Raw genomic sequence first — 23,674 nt, 5'->3', positions numbered from 1 at the left:
AGGGCCAGCACTGCACACTGCGGTGACATTAATCACCACTTAGCCTACAGGAGCAGCAGCCATTCTTCAGACCTCTCCTGCCCCTGAAACCAGGGAGGTTCATTTCTGTGCTGTTGTTTATTAAAACACCAGGAGAGTTGCTCTGAGACACAACGGCAGTGCCAATATCATTGCACATTTCATCAAAGTGGGATTGGCTCCAGATCCGCTTGCCAGATCTCCCTTTCCCACCATGCCGGGCTCTCCCTCCACCCCAGAATGGGGCTGCAGTTCACGACAGCTGTGTGCCCGTGCGGCCAGTGCAAACCCTTAAGCATGTGCTCACGTGCTTTGCTGAACAGGGATGGACTTATGAACTGGGGCCGAGAAGTTCAGAGACTGACCTCCCAAGTCCAAAGAATCTGAAAAGTTATTTATGTTTAATTTTTTAAAAGAAGAAATAAGCAGTTTGTGGGAAGCAGTGGGAGGGTTTTGTTGCTGCTGGGTTTTGTAATGGTGTTATCGAATGATTCATTTGGCTGGTGCTACCGTCAGCAGGTCTCAGAGAAAAACATATGCAAATTATCTGAGCACAGGATTGGAAGCCAGGAGCAACTGAGGTCCAATTAGGGTGACCAGGCAGCAAATGTGAAAAATTGGGATGGGGTGGAGGAGATAATTTCCACCCTGGACTAGTCACTGAGGCCTGGGGTACACTTCAAAAGATTTAGGAGTTTAACTAGTTAGGGCTGCGAAGTTTCACTTACGTAGTTATGCTGGTAAAATTCCTATATTGGTACAAGATGCTTTGTACCAAAAGAGCTTATTTCTCTTTGCCAAACTGGAACAAGAGTTACTCTCCTAAGCATTTTATGTGAGTCTACCCTGGGGTGCAGGGTTGCTGCCTTAGAAACACTGGCATTGTAAAAGTGGCAAAGGGCCAAACGCTCGAAAGGGGTTGGGGACTGTGATGCTCAGCCTCATAACGACTGACTTCTAGGCGCCTGGAAGATCACTGCAATTCACATTGCCTGATTGAAGTGCCTAGGCACCTATTCAATGAATGCAAAGTATCCGGGGGTAGCCGTGTTAGTCTATATCCACAAAAACAACTGTTAGTCTTTAAGGTGCCACCGGACTCCTCAATTTATTTGGGCATCAGCTTTTGTGGGTAAAAAACCCACTTCTTCATTCAAACAACCCACTTCAAACATTCATTTGCAAACTTAACACCATCAGTTTGGGCTTGAATAGGGACTGGGAGTGGCTGGCTCACTACAAAAGCCATTTTCCCTCTCTTGGTATGGACACCTCCTCATCAATTACTGGGAGTGGTCCACATCCACCCTGACTGAATTGGCCTTCAACATTGGTTCTCCACTTGTAAGGTCCCTTCTCTTCATGTGCCAATATACACTTATGCCTGCATCTGTCATTTTCACTCCATTCATCTGAACCAGTGGGGTTTTTACCCATGAAAGTTTATGCCCAAATAAATCTGTTAGTCTTTAAGGTGCCACCGGACTCCTCGTTGTTTTTATACAATGATTGGGCAGAGATAGGCACCGAAACTGAGATTCACAAAAGCCAGCAGGCTAAGCTGAAGCCAGCCAGTGGGAGACAGGTGCGAAGTGCCACCCCTCTCCCGGATTGGGGCCAGTCCAGGTGGCAGGGAGCGCGATTCTCAGCCAGGACACCGCTTCGGAGTTAGGTCCCGATGCCATTTTAGCATGAAGCCCAGGACAAGGTGGGAGAAGGACAGCAACCTCCCTCAGAACAGTCAGCCCAGTGGTTAGGGCACTCACCTGGGAGAAGGGAGATCCCTGGGCCCTGTTCAAGGCCGCCCTCCCCCATCTGAAAGGGGGGGAAAGATTTGAGCCGGGATCTGCCTCCTTTCAGGTGAGAGCTGTGGGATATTCTGATGGGGGAGTCCTGCAGTCCCTCCTGTTGAAGATGTGGCACTGTGGATAAATAACGAGCTATTGAAGCAGGGGGACTGGATCCTGGATCTCCCCGTGCTGGGCGAGTGCTGAAACCACCAGGCTCTGCAGCTGTTCTCTGGCCCAAGCAACCCTTGAAGGGAGAGACGTGCTTCTGGAATTTTTACTGCAAAAACTGAAGCATGGAGCGCGTTGAGATGCCTGCCCGGTTTCAGGTGGAGTTTTATGCATTGCAGTGGCCCCAGCCCTGGAACTTAGGTGCCCACCTCCTTTGAGCATTCAGCCCCAAACTTCCAAGCATCGAGCAGGTCTTCGCCTCTTTGTGCTTCACTTTCCCCATCTGAAAAACAGAGGTGAAAATACTCAGCACTTTTCAACTCCAAAACACCTTGCAAAGGGTAAATAAACATTGGACTACCCCGGCATGGAGGCAGGTGAGGGGGATTTGTTTGTGTTTGAGTGGCTTTGTCCAACGCTGAAAGCCCCCCCACACACACCCTCCCCCAGACATTGTCAGAGCTGCAAAGACACGAGCAGAAACACAGCTAGTTTTGCACCGACCCAGCATGCCAGGGACACGTCCCGAGATCGATGTTGTACACAAAAGGTGCAAATGTAAATCAGGGCAAGGAGTATAATAGAATTTATGGAATGCTCCAGCCCGTGCTGCAGCATGAGCAATGATGGAGGTGATTATTAATTAATCATGCTCGTCGGGGAGAGAGTATCAGTGTAAGGAGTAATTAAAATGAAGCACTGTACAGCAATAGCAAACGATGATTTATGAAGCTGAGTAACTGCTGTGCTGACTTCTCTCCCTTCCACAGGCCCAATGGGAAGGATTAACGGGGCGTATTGTCTTCAACAAAACCAGTGGATTAAGGACAGATTTTGACTTGGACATCATCAGCCTCAAAGAAGATGGTCTAGAAAAGGTCAGTAAAGTTTGTCCTTCCTGCTAGCTAAAGAGTGAATGAAACCTTCAAAAGATCCACTCAGGCCCCCTGGAAAATGGTGCATCAGCCTCAAAGCTCCTATATCTGCCTATTTGACATAAGGATATTTGCTGACCTGGAATTGCTCTGCTCCTGTTTCCTGACGTACACACACACACACACACTCATTCACACACCTGAACCCGCAGCCCTCAGCCCAAGTTGTCACAATTAGTTGCCATGTAAGATTGTTGTGGTAACACACATGGGAAATGGTGGAGCCGCAGAAGCAGAAGAAACTTCCTGAGCAGTCAGGAGCCTGTTTTTTTTTTTTCCATCCCAATGATGGGAGGGGGAAAAGCCCAACCCAAGTGCTGCCGACACGCTACAGTTTGTTTATGAAGTGTTTTCCCGGAAGCCACAGCAGCTCTTTAAAGCCCCCCTCTCGGTGTGATCTCCTGCTATGAAAATTGCCTAAGGCTGGAAATATCCCCAGTTTGTTACAGCCCTGATTGGCCCTCTTGCAGCCTGAGTTTCGGAGGAGATGATAATGTATGGGGGGTTTTTTTTGTTGTTGTTTTTTGATATCCGAGAGAGGGTACGAAAAAAATGAGGACAGGTTAGTTTCCTGGCCTGATTGGAAATGTCCCATTTGGATGTGGAGTGTTTGCAGCAGCAATCCTGCTGCTGGGGATGCAAGGTAGCTGCACAAACACAACCATGTAGAATCTTCCTAATTAGCACAGATCCCTGCTGGATACAGGGATATAATGCCACTGAAGTGCAGGGCTGATTCTCAGGTGCTCATGGGGATTTCATTCCTGTTTCATGGACCGCTTTAAAAAACAAAGAAAACTCAAAGCATTAAAACTCCTAAAACATCATTTTCAAGGGGAGAGCAGTTCATTCAGTGGACAGAACAGAGCAGCAAGTTGCCTGAATAGAACAAAGATCTGCACCGTGGACAATGCACACCAAGAGTCACCTATTCACATGCGCTGTGCTCGAAGCAGGCTGCAGATAGTGCCATTACAGTCTCCGTGAGCTAGCTAGCCACGGTTAGAGAGCCTTCAACCTTAGGGATGGGAGAAACCCTGGGGGCTGATTCTTCGCTGCTTTCCCCTTAGGTGGTTGCTGACACCTTGCAAAGTGGGTTGCTAGGATTGGTGCCACTGGTAACATCAGCCCACCCAGCTCCCTGAGCCAGTGGACTGCTTACCAATAATGATCCCGGTAGAGTAATAGGCAAAAATGACAAACGTTTTGGATATCATGTGAATCTGAACGTTAAAGTACTGCCAAAATATCTATCAGTCAGCGTAGTTACTCCTCAGCTGTAGGATAGAATTGCTGGCCGTGGTGGTATTTATTACTACTGTGTGTCACAAAATGCTCACAGGATATTGCCAAACCCTGAAGCATATTCCTCAGGGATGTTCAGCTTTTATGTCTAATCTCCATCTAGACACAAGATTTTGTAGCTCTGCTTTTTTTTTTTCTTAAGCTTTTTGTCTACTTTAGAAAGGTTTTAAAGTATCGATGTCAAATCTCGGTGGACACTAAGATTCTGTTAATAGCTAATCTGAACTAATGAAATGCCAAACGGCATGAATCCCAATATGTACTTTGCATTATGTATAATAGCTTATATTTGTTGAGCTTTAGGATTTGCTTCTGATCCTGCTGCCTCCTGGCTGTTCTGAGGATTAAAGCAGTATTACCCAAACATAATTACATGTTGTTTGACTATCTGACTTGCACAGTTCTCTTAATGGAATATTTGCATTTTTTCTTTATTTTAATTTTTAAGTTAATTAATGCAGACTTGAGTTCCATGTATTTCATTTTTCTTAAGGAAAACTTAGCAAGGGATTCTTAGCGGAGTAGGTAGCACTGCCAAAGGCTCTTTATAGTATTGCTTCTCTTCCCTCTAACAATAATAATCTTCTGATATTTTAACTGCTGCGTGATTGGAAGGAAGGATGGAGGAACGCCTGGCTTTTGTAAAATATTTAGAGATTCTCAGAAAGTTCACAAAAACTCTTTTAAAATTTATACTGTTCTTGCCAAACAGCATTCATTGTTCAAAAACCCGCTCTGTGAATGCAATAAAACCAGGTTCTTGCCAGAGGTTGCTGGGGAGGTTGAATTATTTAAAAAAAAATAGAAAAGAAAAGAAAAACAATCAAGGAAACAAAAACCATAAATAAATAAATAATCAGGAGCTCCTAGCTCCACCATGGGATTGGTCTGTGGACTCTGTTTTCAAGTTTCCATCGCTCATGTGGCCTCGTAGATGAATCGACCTGGATATTCTGCGGTTCCTATTTGCTGTGTCTCTGTCTCTGTCTATCTGGGGACATAACAAGCCTCAGAGGGGCAGCGTTAGACAACCAGCCACAAGGTTAGAATATGCCAGGAGATTTTACACCCGCATTCTTGAGGTCTGGGAGAGAGTGCGGAGTAGCGGTTGCAGCAGGACGACGAGGGGCCAGATTATCTTTAGATGTAAATGGGCACAGCACAATGGCGTCACTGGAGCGGTCCTTTATGCCAGGTAGGCCCAGGAGTCAGACTCTTCCGGGGGCACTCTGCGTGGCTGTCACCGGGCTTTTCCCCTCCCAGAGCATCAGCTTGCCCAGTGGTAAAATGCTGTCTCACCAGACAATCGTTAGCATTGGTTAAGTGGTGTGAGATCCCGGCATGAAAGACTCTACAAAAGATCAGTCAGGTCTAAAACCGGGAGGCAGTGTGGTAGAGTGGATAGGGCACTGGATCAGGATCCAGGAGATTTGGAGTCTAGTCCCAGCTGTGCTGTTAAGCTCCTCTGTGATGATGGGTAATTCCCGGCCTTGGCTTCCCCTCCACCTGTGTCTGTTTTGTTTGGACTGTGAGCTCCTCAGGGAAGGGGCTGTCTCGCACTTTGTTTCCAGAACGCCTAGTGCTACAGGGCTGCTACACACCACCCTAAGAGACATAATAATACGGTAAACCTGTTGTTACCAGCTATATCCACGAAGGTGGAGGAAAGTGCATTCAGATGTTAAACGCGGCGCTTTACTGAAAGAGTTTCCTTTCCAAGAAGTCTCTTTGCCTTATTTTTTCGCATTTGCAGTCGTGCTGTTAAAAGGCTTTTAACAACAGTAAAATATAGATGGTGGCTGGACAGAAAGGACGGCTGAATTGTAACATCCCATGCCGCATCTATTCCTGCAGCTGGAGGGCAGGCCGGCCATGTGTGTTTGCATTCGTTTAAAAGGGAATTGGACCAAATACCGGTGATGACGCTGGACCAGTCCCACAGCTGGTGTCAATCATCCTAGCGCCCCTGGTTCTAAAGAGACTGTGACATTTTACCTCAGCTAAAGACCCGGCCCTCTATCTCTCGGCAGAAGAGAACTGATTAAAATGAACACTTTGCCCCTGTTTGTGATACTTTATAAGGGAATGTAGGAATTCCCAGACTGGGTCAGACGCATGGTCCATGTACTCCAGGATCCTGTCTCTGACAGGGACCAGCGCCAGCTGCTTCAGAGGAAGGTGCAAGAACTCCCTGATGGGCAGTTGTAGGGTAATCGTCCCTTGCTAGAAGTGGGTAGCTGGGAGTTCCTGGCCGGTTGCTTTGTGTCCAGCTCATATTCTTCCCAATGTTAACAGTTTTCAAGGTGGTGCAAACTGGAGCTAAATTAAATGCAGATGGGCTTGGTGTCCACTCCGTGACACTAATGTTATGCCCTTTGTACCTCCAGGGACTTCGATGCAGTTGCCCTGAGTGGAACTGGTGGAATGTGGAATCTGCCCACATACAGGATATTACAGGAGTTCATATTTCTGAACTCTCTCTCTAATACCAGTGCCTCTCAGCACTTCTCTCTGCAAGGAGACTGTGATCTCCGGGTGAAATCAAACACTCCCACCTAGGACAAAATTATTTGAATGGAGAAATCTTAATTAATTACTTGAGTAAATTTCTTCTCTCACATTCATGTTGTGTGCTAGATCCAGGGACATTATTCTGTCCATTGGAGAAAATGAGTGCTCCATCCATGGGGGAATTGAACAATAGCAATCCTGCAATGCAAACCAGACAGGAGAATTCATAAGGTTACAGTTTCCCTATTAGTGTGTATGGTCGAGCCTGACATGACCAGACACATTTTTCACACGATCACAGATAGAAAATACATAGGAGACACAATGAGTTGTGATGCAAGTCACATATATTCCATGTACTTCTAAGTCTAGTCAGAGGTGCTGGAACACCACCGGCACCCCTATTTCCTGCACCTATGAGTCCAGTGCTGCAGAGAAGGTGCCAGATGGAAAGCCTAGGAGGAGGATGCCCACTAAATAGGTACAGCGAGGGCAGTGGCACTGCAAACTTCGATCACATTTGGCTGTGGTTTTTAATTTTTTTAAGAAACACAAGTTTTCATGGAAATCCTTTATTTCTTTTGAAACTTGCTGGTTTTTCAATGAAAACACTTTTAGACTTTTGAAAATGGAAACCAACCAATGTTTTTAATCATAGAATTTCAGGGTTGGAAGGGACCTCGGGAGGTATCTAGTCCAACCCCCTGCTCAAAGCAGGACCAATCCCCAGACAATTTTTGCCCCAGATCCCTAAGTGGCCCCCTCAAGAATTGAGCTCACAACCCTGGGTTTAGCAGGCCAGTGCTCAAACCACTGAGCTATCCCTCCCCTGTTTTTTGTTAAAACCCCAAAAATTCCAGCAACCACCCCCAAAATGTTTTATTTTTTTAAAGTTTCATCAGAAATACCATTTTCCAGCCAGCTGTGTTCTCAACCTTTTCCGTACCAGAATTCTCCTCCCACCTAGCTGCAATGCCCTCCCATTTAACAATACGGGAAGGATCGAATGATCGAGACTGCAGCCCCTGTCCTCTGGTCTATATGACCCACAAGACTCCTTCCAACACAAATGACTCTAAATACTGTCTAAACACATCCCTTGTGTGCAGCCAAAGCCTGTATTTTGTTTGAATACATCCCATGACCTCTTTTTGGTTCCTATAGGAGATGGGGCCAAGCTGCAAAATTATGATCTAAATTTTTAACTCTTCACAAGTTTGGAAGTGTTAGAATCTGGGGTTTCTGGTGCCAGCCCTGCTGTTCACCAAAGCTTAAGACATTTGCATTGGGGAATCTTTGATTCAGGAATAGCTCTAATCACTGTGAGGTTTGGCCAAAGTTCACTGAGCTCCTGTGCTGCATGGCGCTATTGTCCACTGTTGAATGAATTCCCAAATTCTAGACATCAGGGACCTCCATATTTGTCCACAGGGATCAGTTTCCCCCATTAGAGGGCAGCAAAAAGGAAAGGCATTAGATATTTGCAATGTCCGCTCTGCATAGGTGACTGTTGGAGTGGTCTGCAACTGCAGGATTAGTGTCACTTTCCCTTCTGTTTAGGTCAGCCAACACGGTAGATTCAGCTTTGCTTGCCTGTGCAGCAGAGGACAGAAATAGCTGCTCTTCAGCCAGGCCTGTGGGATCCTGGAAGAGACTGAACAACACATGTCAAGTGTCTAGTAAATTGTTTCTTTGTTTCATTTCAGGTTGGAGTGTGGAATCCTTTTGATGGTTTGAACATCACGGAGATTTCCAAGGGGCGAGGGCCCAACGTTACAGACTCACTAACCAACAGATCTCTTATTGTCACCACTGTTCTGGTAGGAGGCTGCTGGCTTGTATTTTTCATCCGTATATAAATGGCTGGAAATGTGCGACTTCTCCGGTGCTTTACAATGCTGCAGTAGCTTTGCCAGTCCCTTTGCTTTTGGCCTGATGTTTTGGGGCTCTCTCCTAGCTGCCTGTGCTATTGGCGAGGTCAGAAACCTGCGCTGGTCACCAATAAGACACCAACAGTTGCCACACAGCAGTACCTGAGACACCTCAGCTCTTCGCTTTACTTAAGATAACAAGAGATAAGAGACACTGAGATTTCAGTGCCCTGGGTGCACATGGTTGGCAAATATTGCCTCATTCATGGTGACCAATTAACCTCTACTGGTTAGCAGCATTTTACCTCCTGCCCCATGAGAAGGTGTGATGGCTCCCAGGCACCTGCTAGCACATGGCTGATCTGGGTGGGGTTATAAAAGGGAAGGGGAGCTAGTGCAGAGGAGGCTACCGTGGAGAAAAGGTGTGTTCTCTCTCCTCCCACCTGGCTGGAGCTGGATAGACCATGGGTGCTTTTTAGCCAGTAGTTTGAGCTGGTTTGTCTGGAGTTTGGAAATCAAGCCTTCAGGAAAGGATGTGGAATGACCTGTAGCTGGGGTGTTTATTTTTCCATGCCCCGGCTGGTGAGTCTGTCTGAACAGTGGCTTACATGCCCTTGCCTGCATAGAAGTGAGGTTGGACTAGAGAGAGGGGGAGACCTGCATCCATATCGCTATCTGCTCCACACTCTCTCATATCCACACGCTGACAGTGTCTCCTGGTTTATCAGCTGGGCAGGGCAGGCTTTAGCAGCCCTGAATCCCGCAGCTGCTCTGTAGGACAGTTCCAAATGTTTCATTCGCAGTAATTGACGCAGAAGGTGGACAGAGTCTGAGGGAGATCTGTATTGAGCGTGCGTAGAGGCAGGTGCTACATCCCAAGAGGCCTGTGATTGTCCTGTTGCCACGTGACCCAACTTGCATTCCTCAGCCGTAGGTGCCATGCCAAACTGGCTCCCTCCCGTCCCTCTGTTTCCGCTCATAATACACTAAACATGGGGCTGGGTGAGGCGATGGGGTGGGAGTGCTGCATGTGTCTTGAGTTAATCGACCAGAGCTCTGCTAGCTGTGTCTCATCTTATGGAGACAGAAGAACAATGTGCACAAAGGACTTGGCTTTGGGGGTCTCCGTGCTCCTCTGACCACCAGTTGGGGACAAGGGGATGGGGAAGTGGAGAGGCCACCTGCCACCCTGCCCCTTTAACCTGACAGCAGGGGGCCACTGGAGGAAAGAGGCTGGGGAGAGAGGAGGTGAGCTGAAGGCCATGTTTGAGAAGGAGCTGGAAAAGGTGCCATTGGTGCCTAAGGCTGCACAGAGGGAACCATCTCCTCTCTGCCCCAGGCCCCCGAAGAGAGAACTGAATGGCTTTGCTGTCCCATTTCACTCTTTGGGGAGATCTTTCCCTCAGGCAGCATCTCAAACGAGCTACCCACAATCCCGCTCTGCACCATGGCAGCTGGCATGAAGGCTCAGATGGTGAGTGCATTCCCAGAAGCCCTGGCCCTTCCCAGGAATGTGCTGGGGGGATCATTTAACGCATCTGGTAACAGATGTATTCCTCCCTGCAAGCTGGGCCTGCTGCTCTGGGCACTTTAGCCACCTGAAGAGAAGCCAAGGCTAGTTGATGTGCTGAGCAATGACTCTGAGGTATCAGAGCCCACTATAAAGAGTGAATATCCTGCAATATTTTCACTGGTGTTAGAATTCACAGTTTGGGGGCGGAGGATCCTTTTTTGCATTAGTGGTTAAAATAAAAGATATTGAGTCAATCTGTTTGGTATAAAATGGCGCCATTGACATCAATGCAGCAGCACTGATTTAGACCAAGAGAAAATCTGGCCCACTGAATACTTTCCCAGACAATCAGGTACACAGAAGACCTGGTGGAGATACCTGCTTTCATTGCCTGGTAGGCAGGCCTGGGTTTATGGCACCATTGTCACTCCAAAAAGAAACAGGAGTACTTGTGGCACCTTAGAGACTAACAAATTTATTTGAGCATAAGCTTTTGTGGGCTACAGCCCACTTCATCGGATGCATGCAGTGGAAAATACAGTAGGAAGATCTATATATCCCCAGAGAACACGAAACAATGGGTGTTACCATACACAGTCTAAGGAGAGTAATCAGTTAAGTTGAGCAGTTGTCAGCAGGAGAGAAAAATAACTGTTTGTAGTGGTAATGAAAATGGCCCATTTCCAGCAATTGACAAGAAGATGTAAGGAACCGGGGGGGGGGGGGGGGGAAGCATGGGGAACTTCGGCACTTCCTTGCTGTTGTGACTGAACAGAGCACTTATGGGAGCTAGTTGGTACTTTCTAGAAATGCTGTACACGGTGCTGAGTGAATGGCTATTCTAACTGCACCCGGAGGCATTTCGATACCTGTGTATCTGGGCAATGGAACTGAAAGGAAGAGGAATACGAGAAGGAGAGGAAATTTGGTGCCCAGAGAAAGTGTGAGCGTGCTGGCTGGGCTGAGACAGGGCACAAGCAGGTGCTGCACAAACTCCCCCGTACAGCTCTGCCAGTGCACATGTAAGGTGCTAAGCTGCAGCATCCCCTGCTGTTCCCACACTCCCGAGAAACAGCTGCTCCTTGTCCACACGTGCCAAACAACTAAGTGATTCTGTGTGTTGCTGGGTAGACGCCACTACACTTCCAGTAGCCATGTTCCTGCTGCACATTTCTTAACCTCCACGTCAACGCTTGTGCTGAATCTCAGGTATGTTCTCTGTCCCGGTGCGTGCTGAAGGCCCAGCGAGGGGCTGCCTGCACTGGGCACAAGAAAGGTTCTTAACTAGCATACTGCACAGGCTGTGCAAGTGCCTGACTGACTAGCAGGAGAGGCAGGGGAGAGCGGTGGGTGTCTGCTTCAGATGTAACTATTCTCGTTACAGCAAAAAAATAAGAGCAAACACATGCCTCAGTATCCTCCCTTCTGGGGCCTTGGTGGCTCGGGGGACTAAGAAGGGGCTTCCTCTCTGTCCCTGATCTAAGGAGGGGCACATTCTGTCGCACATTGCCATTAGCGTCAGGTGGCTGCTCAGCAGCCCTCTAGGAAGTGACCTGTCAGTCTCAGCAGATTTTCTATTGGACAGATGCCCCCATAACTCCAAAGGCACAAAAGCCCCAAATTAGCCGCCCTGCTGACAATCTTAGCAGAGAGACCATGGGCCTTAGAGACTGAACCCCCGTCTTGCTTCTAGATGAGGCCCTTCAAGGTCAGAGCTGACGCTCCGTGCCAGGAGGTGGGGTGGGTACCACCGGGGTCCTTGTCCTGCCATTGCCTAGGTTGTACCTGCTCTGCGGGTACTTCGTGCTCCAGCGCTGCCAGTCTGTCACTTCTCACTAGCCCGGAATTCATTTATACGCACGGGTTGTAACTGCAGCGCTTGGGTTTCTTTCCCCTCATAACTACGTACGTGACAACCTAGCCCAAAGTAATTGAGTTATCCAGCAAACCATGGATACTTAACCGATCTCTTCTCTGTCTCCAACTGTCACACTGTATTTAGTTCTCGCCTTCACCATTGGATTTGATAGCAGGCAGCAGATCAGAATGAATTTTTATTTAACATCTAATGAATTATGACTAGTCGCCTTGGTTTGTGTTTGGCTGCGTTACGCAATGCTGGGTCGTGCTGTGCCAATCGGCAGCAACCGGAAATAACGCAGTACCTAGAACAAATAAACGATAACAAAACTTGGGCAGGTTGCGTAGATCAGGTTTGAAATTCTGTTTATGCCAATAATTTTTCCGGCCAATCTCCTTGCAGTGCCTTCAAGGAGCCTCTTCTGTCAAAGAATCGTGGATGTTAGAGATGGGGAAGAATTGCTAGGTCATGTAGGGTTTAGAGAGTATCGTCTTTTATGACATATTGTCTAGGGTTCCTAAAAGAATGTGTGGATGTGAACTGGGTATAAAAGAGAAGGACAAGTGTTTGTCCCAGTGCCATGTTACAAGCAGTGTGAAATGTATCCTCAGCCCAACAATTTGTTCATGCACCTCGAGCCTCACCTGAAGAACCGCTTCTCATTCCAGTTCCACAGCTCTGCCAATGCACCTCACTCCCAGCCTGCAGCTCCTGCTATTCCAGTCCCTGAAACATCATTCTGAGCCAGGCACAACAGATAATTTGGGGTTCTTCATGTTTGACTTTTGCTATGCTTGGGGGATAGCCCTCTCCTTCCAAGAGTGATAAAAGCTAAGGAAAGTAGCAATTAAAAACATTTGTTCCATCGTTATCTTGCCAATGATGCACTTGTGCTGTGACACTGCTATCCAGTAACACCCCTGTGTAATCACATCTCCCAACAGAGGCTGGACAAGGTAGCTATGTAACCTGATCCAGTGCAGCAGAAAGGATGGGAGATACTGGACTTGACAGAGCAATGATCTGGTTTGGCATGTTAAGAGGCTGGATAATGGAATTAGATGGACCACTTGGGTAATGAGGCCTGACTTCCTAAAATGAAACCACCACCCAGCATCAAAATAACCCAAACCTGGCACACAGCAGCTCCATCTTCTCTGTGCTCGTTGTCACAAAACGTTTTCCCCAGTTGAGTTGCTCTGCTCAAACGCCTGGGTGTGAATGTGCTGCAGGAGCCTCTGGTTGTCTTATTTTAGCCCATACCATGCTGCTTTCATGCCTGGCTTTGCAAGGAAGACTGCAGAGTAAAAATAGATGGTCATTTTCTCCTCTTATCTCCCCTGCACCCTGTTCAGGAGTTTCATCCTGTACTGATCCCAGGAGGTGTGTGCACACGCGCACTCTCTCTCTTTCTCTCTCTCGGTAGAGATCTCTCTGCACAGATAAAGCACCCTGGTGCAGTTTGCATTAGCATCTGGAGCAACAACAATGGATCCCACTGGCTACAGTAGTTCAAAAGAATGGTCCCGATAGAAGCGACTGCAGAGTCCTTAGGGCAGTAGTGGGCAACCAGCGCCCGTCGGGGGAATCCGCTGTCAGGCCGCGAGACAGTGTTTCCATTGACCGCCCGCGGGCGGGGCCGCCTGCAGCTCCCAGTGGCCAGGGACGGCGAACCATGGGCACTGGGAGCTGCGGGCAGCCCTGCCAATGGAAACACTGTCTGGCAGCCTGGCAGCAGAGTACCCTGATGGGCTGCCGGTGCCCACCACTGCCTTAGGGGAAAGGCTGGAACAAGAGGCATTTTGGCAGTTCCCGCTCACTCAGCGTCTGGACATCTCTGCTCAGGCTCCTTGCCCAGGGTCAGATTTTGCAGTGTGACCGGGTGGCTTTGGCCTCTTGGGCTGGAGGCCTCAGGCAGAAAAGCCCCATTACTGCCGGAATGGCTCCAGCCCGCCCGTGCCACGAGACCTGACGGGGCCCGATGGAGCACAGCTCATTCCCCTATCAAGGGCAGCAGGAAGCTGTGGGGGAGGAGGGAAAGTCAGGAAACTGCAGAGAGTGAAAAAAGCTCCTGCAGGGAAGAATCTGATACAGGGGAACTGAGAAGTCAGAGCCAGGAGGCTGAACTCCAGCCCAGGCAAGCCTGGGAGAGACTTGACCTGGACCCAGCTCAGGGAAGAAGGACCCGGGAGGGAGACACTGAACTGGTGTGTTGAACTCAGGCCTGAATAAATTGGACCCTAGAAGGGGTGTGTCTGAAATGCTGTGAACTGTGTGGTTCTTCAGGGGTCCTGAAGAGCGGCGGGGGGGGGGCGTAGAGGCAGGGTGCTGCAGGGCTACCTCTGGCCATTGGGTGGGCGGGGGGCATCTCTTTTGTTTTATTTTTATCCTTTTGAATTTACATTATTATTATTTTTTTTTTTTGCTTGTTCTGAAAGTTTTGGTCTGAGGAATTTGAATCGGGCCCAGCAGAAAGACTGCAAGGTTACATGGGCTGGAGCCAGTCCCTGTAAGTGGGAGATAGAGCTGGGTGAATAATACAAAATAAATGCCATGCCCAGTGATATGAACCCTAGGTGGAGGCCAGGGATCAGCGGTGGGGGAATTATCTGAGGTTCTTTCAACTCTCCAGAGATTGAGCAGAGACTCATTCCCGCCCTGCCCTTGTCCATCTGTATCTAATTAAAACCTAGCGCGGTGCCACAAGGGGAAATTATTGGATGGGGGTAGCTGGTAATACTGAAACGCTGCACCAGCCCGGGTGTGTGGGGCTGAGGTCTGGAGCAGCAGTGAGAGCTGCAGGGCCAGGACTGAGGAATGCTGGAGGAGGGAATACGTCAGCTCAGAAGCGAGACATATTGGTAAAGCTGAGCCGGGGTCTGGATCCGGAATATCTCAAACCTTTGTACTGGTGACCCCTTTCACACAGCAAGCCTCTGAGTGCGACCCCCCTTATAAATTAAAAACACTTCTTTATATATTTAACATCATTATAAATGCTGGATGCAAAGCGGGCTTGGGATTGAGGCTGACAGCTCGTTCCCCCCCCCATGTAATAACCTTGTGACCCCTGCGGGGTCCCGACCCCCAGTTTGAGAACCCCTGCTGTAGTGGGAGTGGTGCAAGGCAGGAGTGAGGTGCATCCGCAGAGCTAGGGGGCCCGTTTCTAGCCAGAACTTTAATCTCTCCGCTCTAGCAGTTCTACTGCCAGGAAGGTCCCTAAGCTTTATGCTCACATTCCAATTCGAAATCACCACCCTCTCATTGCTCAGCTCTGTGGGCTGGAATGGGCGTGGGCAGGCCTAATGCAAAGCCACCCCGACGTGAGGGACACGATGGGATTGGCACACTGACGTGTGCAATAAATGCATTGCCATAAATCGGCCCCTAAGAAGTAAAATACAACCCTAAACTTTATTGACGTTTGCTGCTGCCCTTTGCATCTCTTCCGTAGGTGTAACTGACAGTAGAAAAGCCAGAGGAGGGATCTTTAAAAGGAAAAGCAGGAAAGGTTGTCCTCCCCTCTCCTCCGCACACCCGCCCGCTGCCTTTTGCTCATATTGCGGTGACTTGTTGGAAGAGAAATATTACCCCAGCAGCCAGCGCCACTCTCCCTGAGCAATACAAGAACTGTGAAGTTATGAAATTGAGGGCACCTTCACTGAGAAATCGATTAGCAAGCCGAGGGAGCTTGTGAATTGGATGTCTGGCCATTCTCAGTAATAAATTGTGAAATAGTCTGTGAATAAGTGGTTCATAGAGATCAGAATTACCCCCTAGGAAACGTCTGAGACCAGGAGATACATTACGGAGCGAGTGGCATCCTAATGTTCAGCGCTTTGCCTGTTAAATATGTATGTTATCCCTATAGTGCTTCCCAAAATTAATAGCATTTTATGGCTGCTTTGGAGTTGGTGTATTTATACCAAGATCCGTAGACTCAGCTGGTTCACAAACAAAACACTAATTCCTGGGGAGAGGGCTGGAGAGAGAGGGAGTTTAACGGGCTTGCATGCACCGCCCTAACTCCATAGGCATGACATTGTCAGCCTTGGTTTCTCATCCAGCAGACCCAGACCCAGGTGCTCTCTCTCATCCACTCCCCACCAACACCCAGAGCAGGACGAACTGCCTTCTGCACAGCCATACGCGAATGGCCTAGGTTTGACCACTGTGGGTGCTGGATGAGCGTGGATCCCTCAAGGCAGGAGGCACAGGCAGGGATGTTGCTGGAATTCCAGCAAAGCATCAGCGCACTAGGGCAAGGTCTGGGGCACCTCCAAGCTAGGACTGTAGCATTGTGCGAAACGTTATCCAATGGTTCAGTCTAATCGATAGTCTTTTCCTCAGGTCAGTCTCCTGTCCTGCCCTTGTCTCCTAGCGCTCACCTGCTGGATCGCGCACCTTGAGCTTCTCCGCACTCCCCTTACGTATCTTCTCTCGCCGGCCATTCCCACAGCTTCCTGGTCCCTTTCGGTTGCCATGACTGACAGCCCAAATGTGTTGCTTTGTGAGAGGCTATGATTTTCATTGCATACTTTATTGTCTTCACTGGCATACGATGACCTCATTCATCACAAGCGATGAGAAGAAAGATGGAACCTTCCTGTGTAGAAGCCTGTTATAGGGCTGCTAATATTATGTTTCAAGGCCTCATTGTGCTGGGCATTGTACCCACATATAATGAAAAGAGGGTCCTGGCCCAAAAACTGACTGTCTAAGAGTAGGATGAGAGACACTAGTTGGAGCAAAGAAAAGAAGAAGAAGGTAACAATGAGACAATTTGATTATCGTAATAAACAGTGGTTCTGTATTTGACAGGCAACCTGGGATCTCCTGGTGTGCCATATATCTTGGACATTAATCAGTGCTTCAGTGTGGAATGGAATAATAATAATCAATTAAAAAAACATAGTTTGCTTTCTGCATCTGGACATGATTTTCTCAGAAAAGTAATGGCCCATTCTGGATTCCAACAGGAGCCGGGTTATCAGCCTGATATCTCTGAACCTTTCAAGGCATCCAAGCTGGACATCTTTAAACTAAAAAGAGTGGCTATTTTTGAGCATTAGCGGAAGTGCAATCATTTGGACTCAGAGGAGAGCAGCCCTCTGAGTGTTTCAGAAAGTTCATTGTGGAACATTCCTTTTAGATGTGCTATAACTTACAACCCTTCCTGGCGCTGCCTGCAGTCGGCTAGCTAATAAGGCAGCACTTTGCTGCAGCTTGTTAAATTTTCAGAGGCTTTTCTGAATACAAAAGTAATGAGAACAGTTCAGGAGGGGGAGAAGGCCCCAAGATCACATGGCGGGGTACTTAGGCCAGCTTGCTGTGCCCTTCCTGAAGTAATGTGCCGTAGCTTGTTAGAAACTACCAGCTCCATGCAATATGCCCACGGTGCATGGGCATCTACCCTACACTAACTACAGGTGCCCAGGGTTGGAACCACGGGTTTGTTGCTTGAGCAGCCAGGGTGATGCCTGGTTATTGAAAAGTCCTGGGCCCTGATCCTGGGCCGCATCTGAGCTGATCTCAGTGCGACATGGGAGTGGGAAAAGATGCCAAAAGCCACCAGTACCGCTGCTGGCTAGCATAAGTTAGAGCCACCTTGGAGCTGCTGTAAATTATTCCTGCTCCTCTGACTCCAGTGGCAGAGCACCCCCTACCTCTTGGGCATGCCCTCTGCACCGGCAGCCAGATTGGGGGTGGGGGCATATTGGGCCCTAGGCCAGTGAACAGGGCAATTCCTCTGCCAGTCAGTTCGGCTGCCTTATGGCCAGAATCAAGCTGTGGGTCAGCACTGGAGGGGATGTTCCTGGGATACTGTGGGGCATGATCAGAGCCAGGTGTTTGTGGAAAACCTGCCCTTTGTAACCGCTCGCAGGAAACCTGCTTAGGGTTCGGGTTAGGCTCTTAGGCACCTCCTCCTCTCAGTACAGACCTGTGCTCTCAGGGAGTAGGTGCTGGTGTGGTACAAAGGAAAAGGTCTAAGACACGCGCTGGTCTCCTTTTGACCTGCCTCTGGCCAGCACTAGAATCCCTGCCCCATTCTTTGTTTTGTCTTGTTTTGTCACCTATCCCGGGGGCATAAAGAAATAAAGCCACCTTATACCGGCCACTAGCCACGCATGGTGTCCTGGCAAGACACCCAGCGCAAATGCTCTTAAGAACCCTGATGGTGCTGAGTCCACAACAGTCCCCAGGGATCGGTTCATTTGTGTTTCTCGTGCCTGGGATTTGGGGCTGAATTTTTTTCCCCTTTGTATTTTTATTTTTCAACGCCCTTGTTTTCATTTGCAGAGCATGAAATGGTTATTTTCAGTCTCTCTCTCTCTGAAATCCCGCTGAATGGAAAACAGTTGGCTGCTCAGAAGAGACAAAATTAAATTTAGTGGGGTAAACAAGGTTGCTAATTAGCTGATGCACCATGCAAAGTTAATTTATTCCCAACATGTCGCGGTGCCAACCTTGCCTGCATAATGCGTGTCACATTGCGCAGGGTTACCTGCAGGAACAGCCACCTGCTTTCATCGCTTTTCTGCTGGAAATGGGACTGGCAGCCTGCCCTTAACTGTGGCTCTTTGCTGTGCTCTCGCCCGTCTGCGCAGGAAGAACCCTTCGTCATGTTTCGGAAGTCAGACGCAGCCCTCTTCGGGAACGACCGCTTCGAAGGTTACTGCATTGACCTTCTGAAGGAGCTGTCCCACATCCTGGGCTTTACCTACGAGATCCGCCTGGTGGAGGACGGGAAGTATGGAGCACAGGATGAGAAGGGGCAGTGGAACGGCATGATGAAGGAACTCATTGACCACGTGAGTAAGACATTTTGTGTAAAGCTACCGGTAACTAGGGGATAAGCCATGCTGCAGCCTGAACTCTGGGTCAGGACACCAGGAGTGGGCTGACATCCCCCCTGCTCTGGCATCCCAGAGCTCCGTATCTTCCCCGGTGTATACTGAATGGACTCTATAGTACAAATATTCTTGATTGTTGCCAGGGACCTCTTCCAGCTTTTCCACAGTCATTGAGAGAAGAAATAAATTAACCCACCAACAGATGTCTTCCTTTGCGACAGTGTAGGACCAGCCAGGTAACAACCTGGCTCTAAAGCGCCCCTTCTAACTCCAGCTGCTGGCACAGGGGGCATGTTGGGGGCATGCCCAGTGCCGGGGGCTTTGCCAGAGTGCAGCAATGCCCTGGACATCACTGACCAACGTAATGACCCATGGGGCTGTTTCTTGCCTCAGTGCTGCTGAAACTCCTGGTGGCTGTCAAGTCACATCTGGGGTGGAAGCATCCCTCAGCAGCTCCTGGGCTTGGGGGGTGGATGGGGACAGGCCGGGGTACAGAATAACGGAGACAACCGGCTGCCTTAGATTCTGTGCCCTCAGTCTTGCACAAAGCACAGCCCGAGAAGACTTGAGGCTCTTGGATAGGCGTCGTGCTGTTAAATATAATCATTATACACGGCGGCCCAAGTCCCTCCCTTGGGGATGCACAGCAACCCCCGCTGGAGTCAAGGAGAGCTCTGTGGAGGTGTGGAAGAACAGAACAGGGTCCTGTCCTTCTCCCATTGAGCTGTGCACCAACGTCAGTGGGAGGAGCGGGAAGCCCCCTATATGGGTAATAGGGTTCCCAGGAGATACTGTCACTTCTGGGTGATGCAGATCGAACCTCAGCCTTCCATTCACATACATTTCATCCTCCATGTCTAGTGTAAAGTTGTGTTTGAATGGGAGGTGAATTCTGGCCAAGCGTATTTAAATGTGTGTCCCAGAAAATGTGCTTACCAAGGGGAGGGAGTCATAGGAGTGGAAGGAACCTTACGAGGTCCTCTGGTCCAACCGCTGCCCATGCTAAGGCAGGATTAAGTACACCTGCCTCAGCGAGCGGTCATGCAGCCTCTCCTGGTATTTAGTCACAGCTGAGTGGAGCCTGCCTTGCGACTGTATCCTGAGAGGAGTTCATTTGCTGGGTTTCTCTCTGCACAGTCAGTGTCTGACATATTTGGCTACATCCCTTTTCCCTCCCTCTTCTTATTGTTACTTGGCCAAGCCCCTGATGACACCCTGACCTCAAGCCCCGGTGCCGAGGGTTCTTCAAGATGTGGTGGGGAGTAGGCCACAACGCCTGGTGTCTTCAGTTCTGAAATATCACCTGCTCCTGACAGGATGACATGGAGCTATTCCCTTCCCGAGTGCCTGTCCTCTGGGCTAACAAATGTACAGCAACCAACCAACTGGGCAGATGGCCCCTGGTGCAGGGGCAGTGTTTCACCAGCCTGGGATAGCGTGGACAAGCGTGTTGCATGCTTGGCTCCATCATGTAACCAGGCTGAGTCTGAAAGGGTGCAAAAAGCACGGTCCCAAAGAAGGCTAATCCCCTTATGCAGAGACCTGCTTCGTTATGTGCCACACAGTGCAACACCCCCGCCATCCTCCCCTGTGCCTGCCCTACAGCGTGGGATCACTGGCCCTGGCTTAGCAAGGACTCCTATTCAACAGAGCACATGTTTGTCTGTGAGTGTTTGCTTCCATCCCACAGACTTCAACGGGACTCAGGCATGTGCCGAAAGTTAACACACCCTGAAGTGCTTTGCTGCATCAGAGCCTAGTTGAGAAACAAACAATGTGTCTAAGCTCTGGTCCCTTTTCCAACCCGTGGCTGAAAGATCCCAAGCAAACGATTTGCCCTTCACTAAGCACTACACACAACTGGCTGTGCTGACCATGCCACCAGCTATTAAGCAGAAGGGAGTCCATTCAGCCTGCTTTAATCTTTGATTATACCTTCTAAACTTTCCTAGATGTTTTTTTCCACCCAGCACTCCTGTCACTCAGAAGCCGCGACAGTTGTCCTTGTGCTGCTGCCAGTAATTTGAAAGTCTTAGTTGATCACAGCTCCTGGAGAAAATCCTGTAATGCATGTTAACAACTGTGATGCTGTAGTCATCAGTCTTAATACAATGAGGCCTCTTCCATGCCTGTGATCAGGGTGATGGGGGGCACTGCCACTGGGTGATTAATAATTGTGTAGGGGTGTGAGTGTGTGTGTGTGATTGCATGGTAATAGGATGGGAAATTGTTAGATACAAGGCACGCTTTCTCTCTCACACAACTGTTTGCCAGGCCGCCCAGCCGTGCAGAAGAGAGAAAACAATCAAATTCCTCCTAAATCTTATCTTCCAAAGGAGACTTAATTATAGGCCCATTTGTGGACATGAAATAAATCCCACTACACTTTTTTGCAAGACTGGGGAAGCATTAACCTCAGTGTCCTGACCTGATTCCAGTTCTGCTATTTAACTTCACAGAGGGCATTTTCGATACTCTTCTGCCTCACTTCCCATCCTAAACTCCTGTGTGTGGTCACCCTGCACTCTTACACCCTTCACAGCCTTCTGCGGGAAAGGCTCCAGGGAGCTGTTCAGACACTGTCTGGGATTTGCAAAGAGGCAGCAAGGAGTTAAGTTTCCAACTCCCATTAAAGGGAGCAGCCAGCGCCCTCTGGAAAAACCCAGCTGGGCTCCATCACCCATTTTCCCTCCCACTCCTCAGCAGTAAGTCCAGAAAACTGATGCAGTAAATAAACCCCTGTGGGGAACTACAGAAACAGATCATCTTATCTGGCTTGACTCAGGTGAACCTCACACTAAAGCTCAATGCAGCTAAATGTGTGACCCAGAGCCACAGGACATCAGCATGATTTATTTTTATTATTTCACTGGCTGTTTCCTTCATTGCTGGTGAGCCCAGAAGTATGATATCTCCTACTTCTCTGGCTTAGTGGCAAGCTTATTTATTGGCAGCACTACCTTGTGTTTTCCCTGGCTCCGAGGTGAAGGAACGATCACTACCGCAACATATAACAATAATATCTAGCACTTCTCTAGCAACCTAATCCCACTGTCTCGAACTGCTCTACGAGCTTTCATGACAACACTTCTGCAAATCACCCCAGTGGCTCCTGTCCTTAGTTTACAGACAGGGAAATTGAGGCATGAACACTTTGCTGATGGGCACACGGTACATCAGTGGCACAATCAGAACCCAGTCCAATGTCCCATCCACTAGAGCATGCTGCCACTCTCAGGACATCTCCTTCCCTTTCTGAGGCACACCTGGGTGGCGGGAGGAATTTTCCTCATAATTGCTTGTGATGCACCATGCCAGGGTCTGTACTAGCTGAATGGCAGGCACCCCAGCTCTCTGCCAGTATCCAGACTCAGCGAGGCAGGGGCTCCTGTTTCACAGGGTGGAGAGAGTTCTGCCTGCAATGCAACTGAGAGGAGTAGATAAGCCAAATCAGTGGAGCTCCTCAACATCCGGGCAAGCTGAATCAGTCCGGTACCCGCCCCATGAAACAGTTGCTGTTTGGGGCCAGCCCTGTTGCATCTCCAGACCTTGTGGCACTGCATTCTCACAGGAGCAGGCTTTCTTGTGAGATCCCAGGGACTCCAGACTGGGAGTTCCCCGCCAGCAGCTTTTTCCAGAGAGTGCTTCAACCACAGCCCAGGAGCACAGCTGATGATGAGGGAAAGAATAAAAGCAGTAAGGGTTGGATTTGGACTGGGCTCTGTACATGGAGCAGGGCTGAGGGCAGATGTGCATTGGGGGCGTTTGGTCTGAGTCCCATCCTTAGCTGAGACCCCTCGTTTAGGAATTAGTGTCTGGATGCAACGTTGGTTGGCACTTGAGATATACCACGGCAAAGGGTCTCCGCCTCCCCCTGCCCCCAGGAGACAGAAACTGTTGAACTCTCCCTCCCCCAAAAAGAGGGTGATCACACACCCCTGAAACCTGTTACATTCGCTGGTTGAGACTCCGTGGGTGCTCTTGACCAGTGGCTACGTTCTGAGTTCTCACCGGGCCTAGCACAATAGGGTCCCTGGCTGGAGTTCCTGGGCACGTTGGTAAGACAAACAACATTGGGGTAAATGCATGATCGGTAGCTACAGGGGTCTGTATTTGCATCGCGAGAGGGGCGTATATTGTGCTAGATAGGACGTTCTGCTCTTTTTCTAGCTAATCCTCCACCCCACCATTAGCGTTCCCAGCAGACTCCACACAGAGTCCATTTTTATGTGGAGCCTAAAACTTTGCAGAGAGCTTTGTGTGCTTGGTGCACCCCAGGTAACACAGCCACCTGGGAGACTTCTGAAGCGAAAGATGCTTTGGGCTATAGAACGTCATTATGGCTTTGTTGCCCCTGGATCTGAGGGGGAAACGTGGGGAAGGAAAGCAAAGGGTCCCGAATCCTGCAAGCTTTACTCCTCTGAGCGACGCGTCGCGGTTTCATTGGGGTGAATAAGTGCGACTCCGAGTGAGAGCTGCCAAACGTCTGCTACAGATGAATCCTGTACAATATCACAGCTCTGTCTAGCATGTGTAGCAAACAGGCAGTTGTGAATGATTAGGCTCTTCTCTAGTCTTGAATCCCAGAGGCATCACCTGCTCCTAATGATCTGCTCTCATGCTTTACGGAGTGACCCTTCAGTGGAACAGAGGGTGAGAGCAGGTGCGCAGGGGACAATTTAATTTATTTATAAATTCAGCTTATTTTCTAAAATCATCTGACTCGCAGAAGGGGGGGAAAAAACCACGTCACTAACCAGAGCAGCTGCGTTCTTGCTTCCACTGCCATTTAAAAGAGCCCATTAAACACTAGTGCATTTCCAGTGGCAGCTTTACTGAGTCCCAACG

The 23,674-nt window shown here is 49.1% G+C and overlaps 1 protein-coding gene across 11 annotated transcripts in view; it reads left to right on the top strand.

Annotated features, from left to right (window-relative positions):
- The window catches only part of GRIK3 (glutamate ionotropic receptor kainate type subunit 3), a 118,013-nt gene that overhangs the window by 51,482 nt on the left and 42,857 nt on the right, over positions 1-23,674 (top strand). For 10 of the 11 annotated variants that reach the window (XM_039511553.1, XM_039511552.1, XM_039511555.1 and 7 more), the window contains 3 exons: positions 2,747-2,854; positions 8,434-8,547; positions 18,581-18,784. In XM_039511553.1, the coding sequence (XP_039367487.1) occupies positions 2,747-2,854; positions 8,434-8,547; positions 18,581-18,784 (426 nt within the window). Of the gene's footprint in view, positions 1-2,746; positions 2,855-8,433; positions 8,548-12,916; positions 12,956-18,580; positions 18,785-23,674 lie in introns of those variants that run through there. The other variant, XM_039511562.1, reaches the window with a different exon arrangement.

This window comes from Mauremys reevesii, linkage group 23 (genome assembly GCF_016161935.1).
Source record: "Mauremys reevesii isolate NIE-2019 linkage group 23, ASM1616193v1, whole genome shotgun sequence".
Classification (NCBI taxonomy): domain Eukaryota; kingdom Metazoa; phylum Chordata; order Testudines; family Geoemydidae; genus Mauremys; species Mauremys reevesii.
This window is presented reverse-complemented; position numbering and strand designations above follow the sequence as displayed.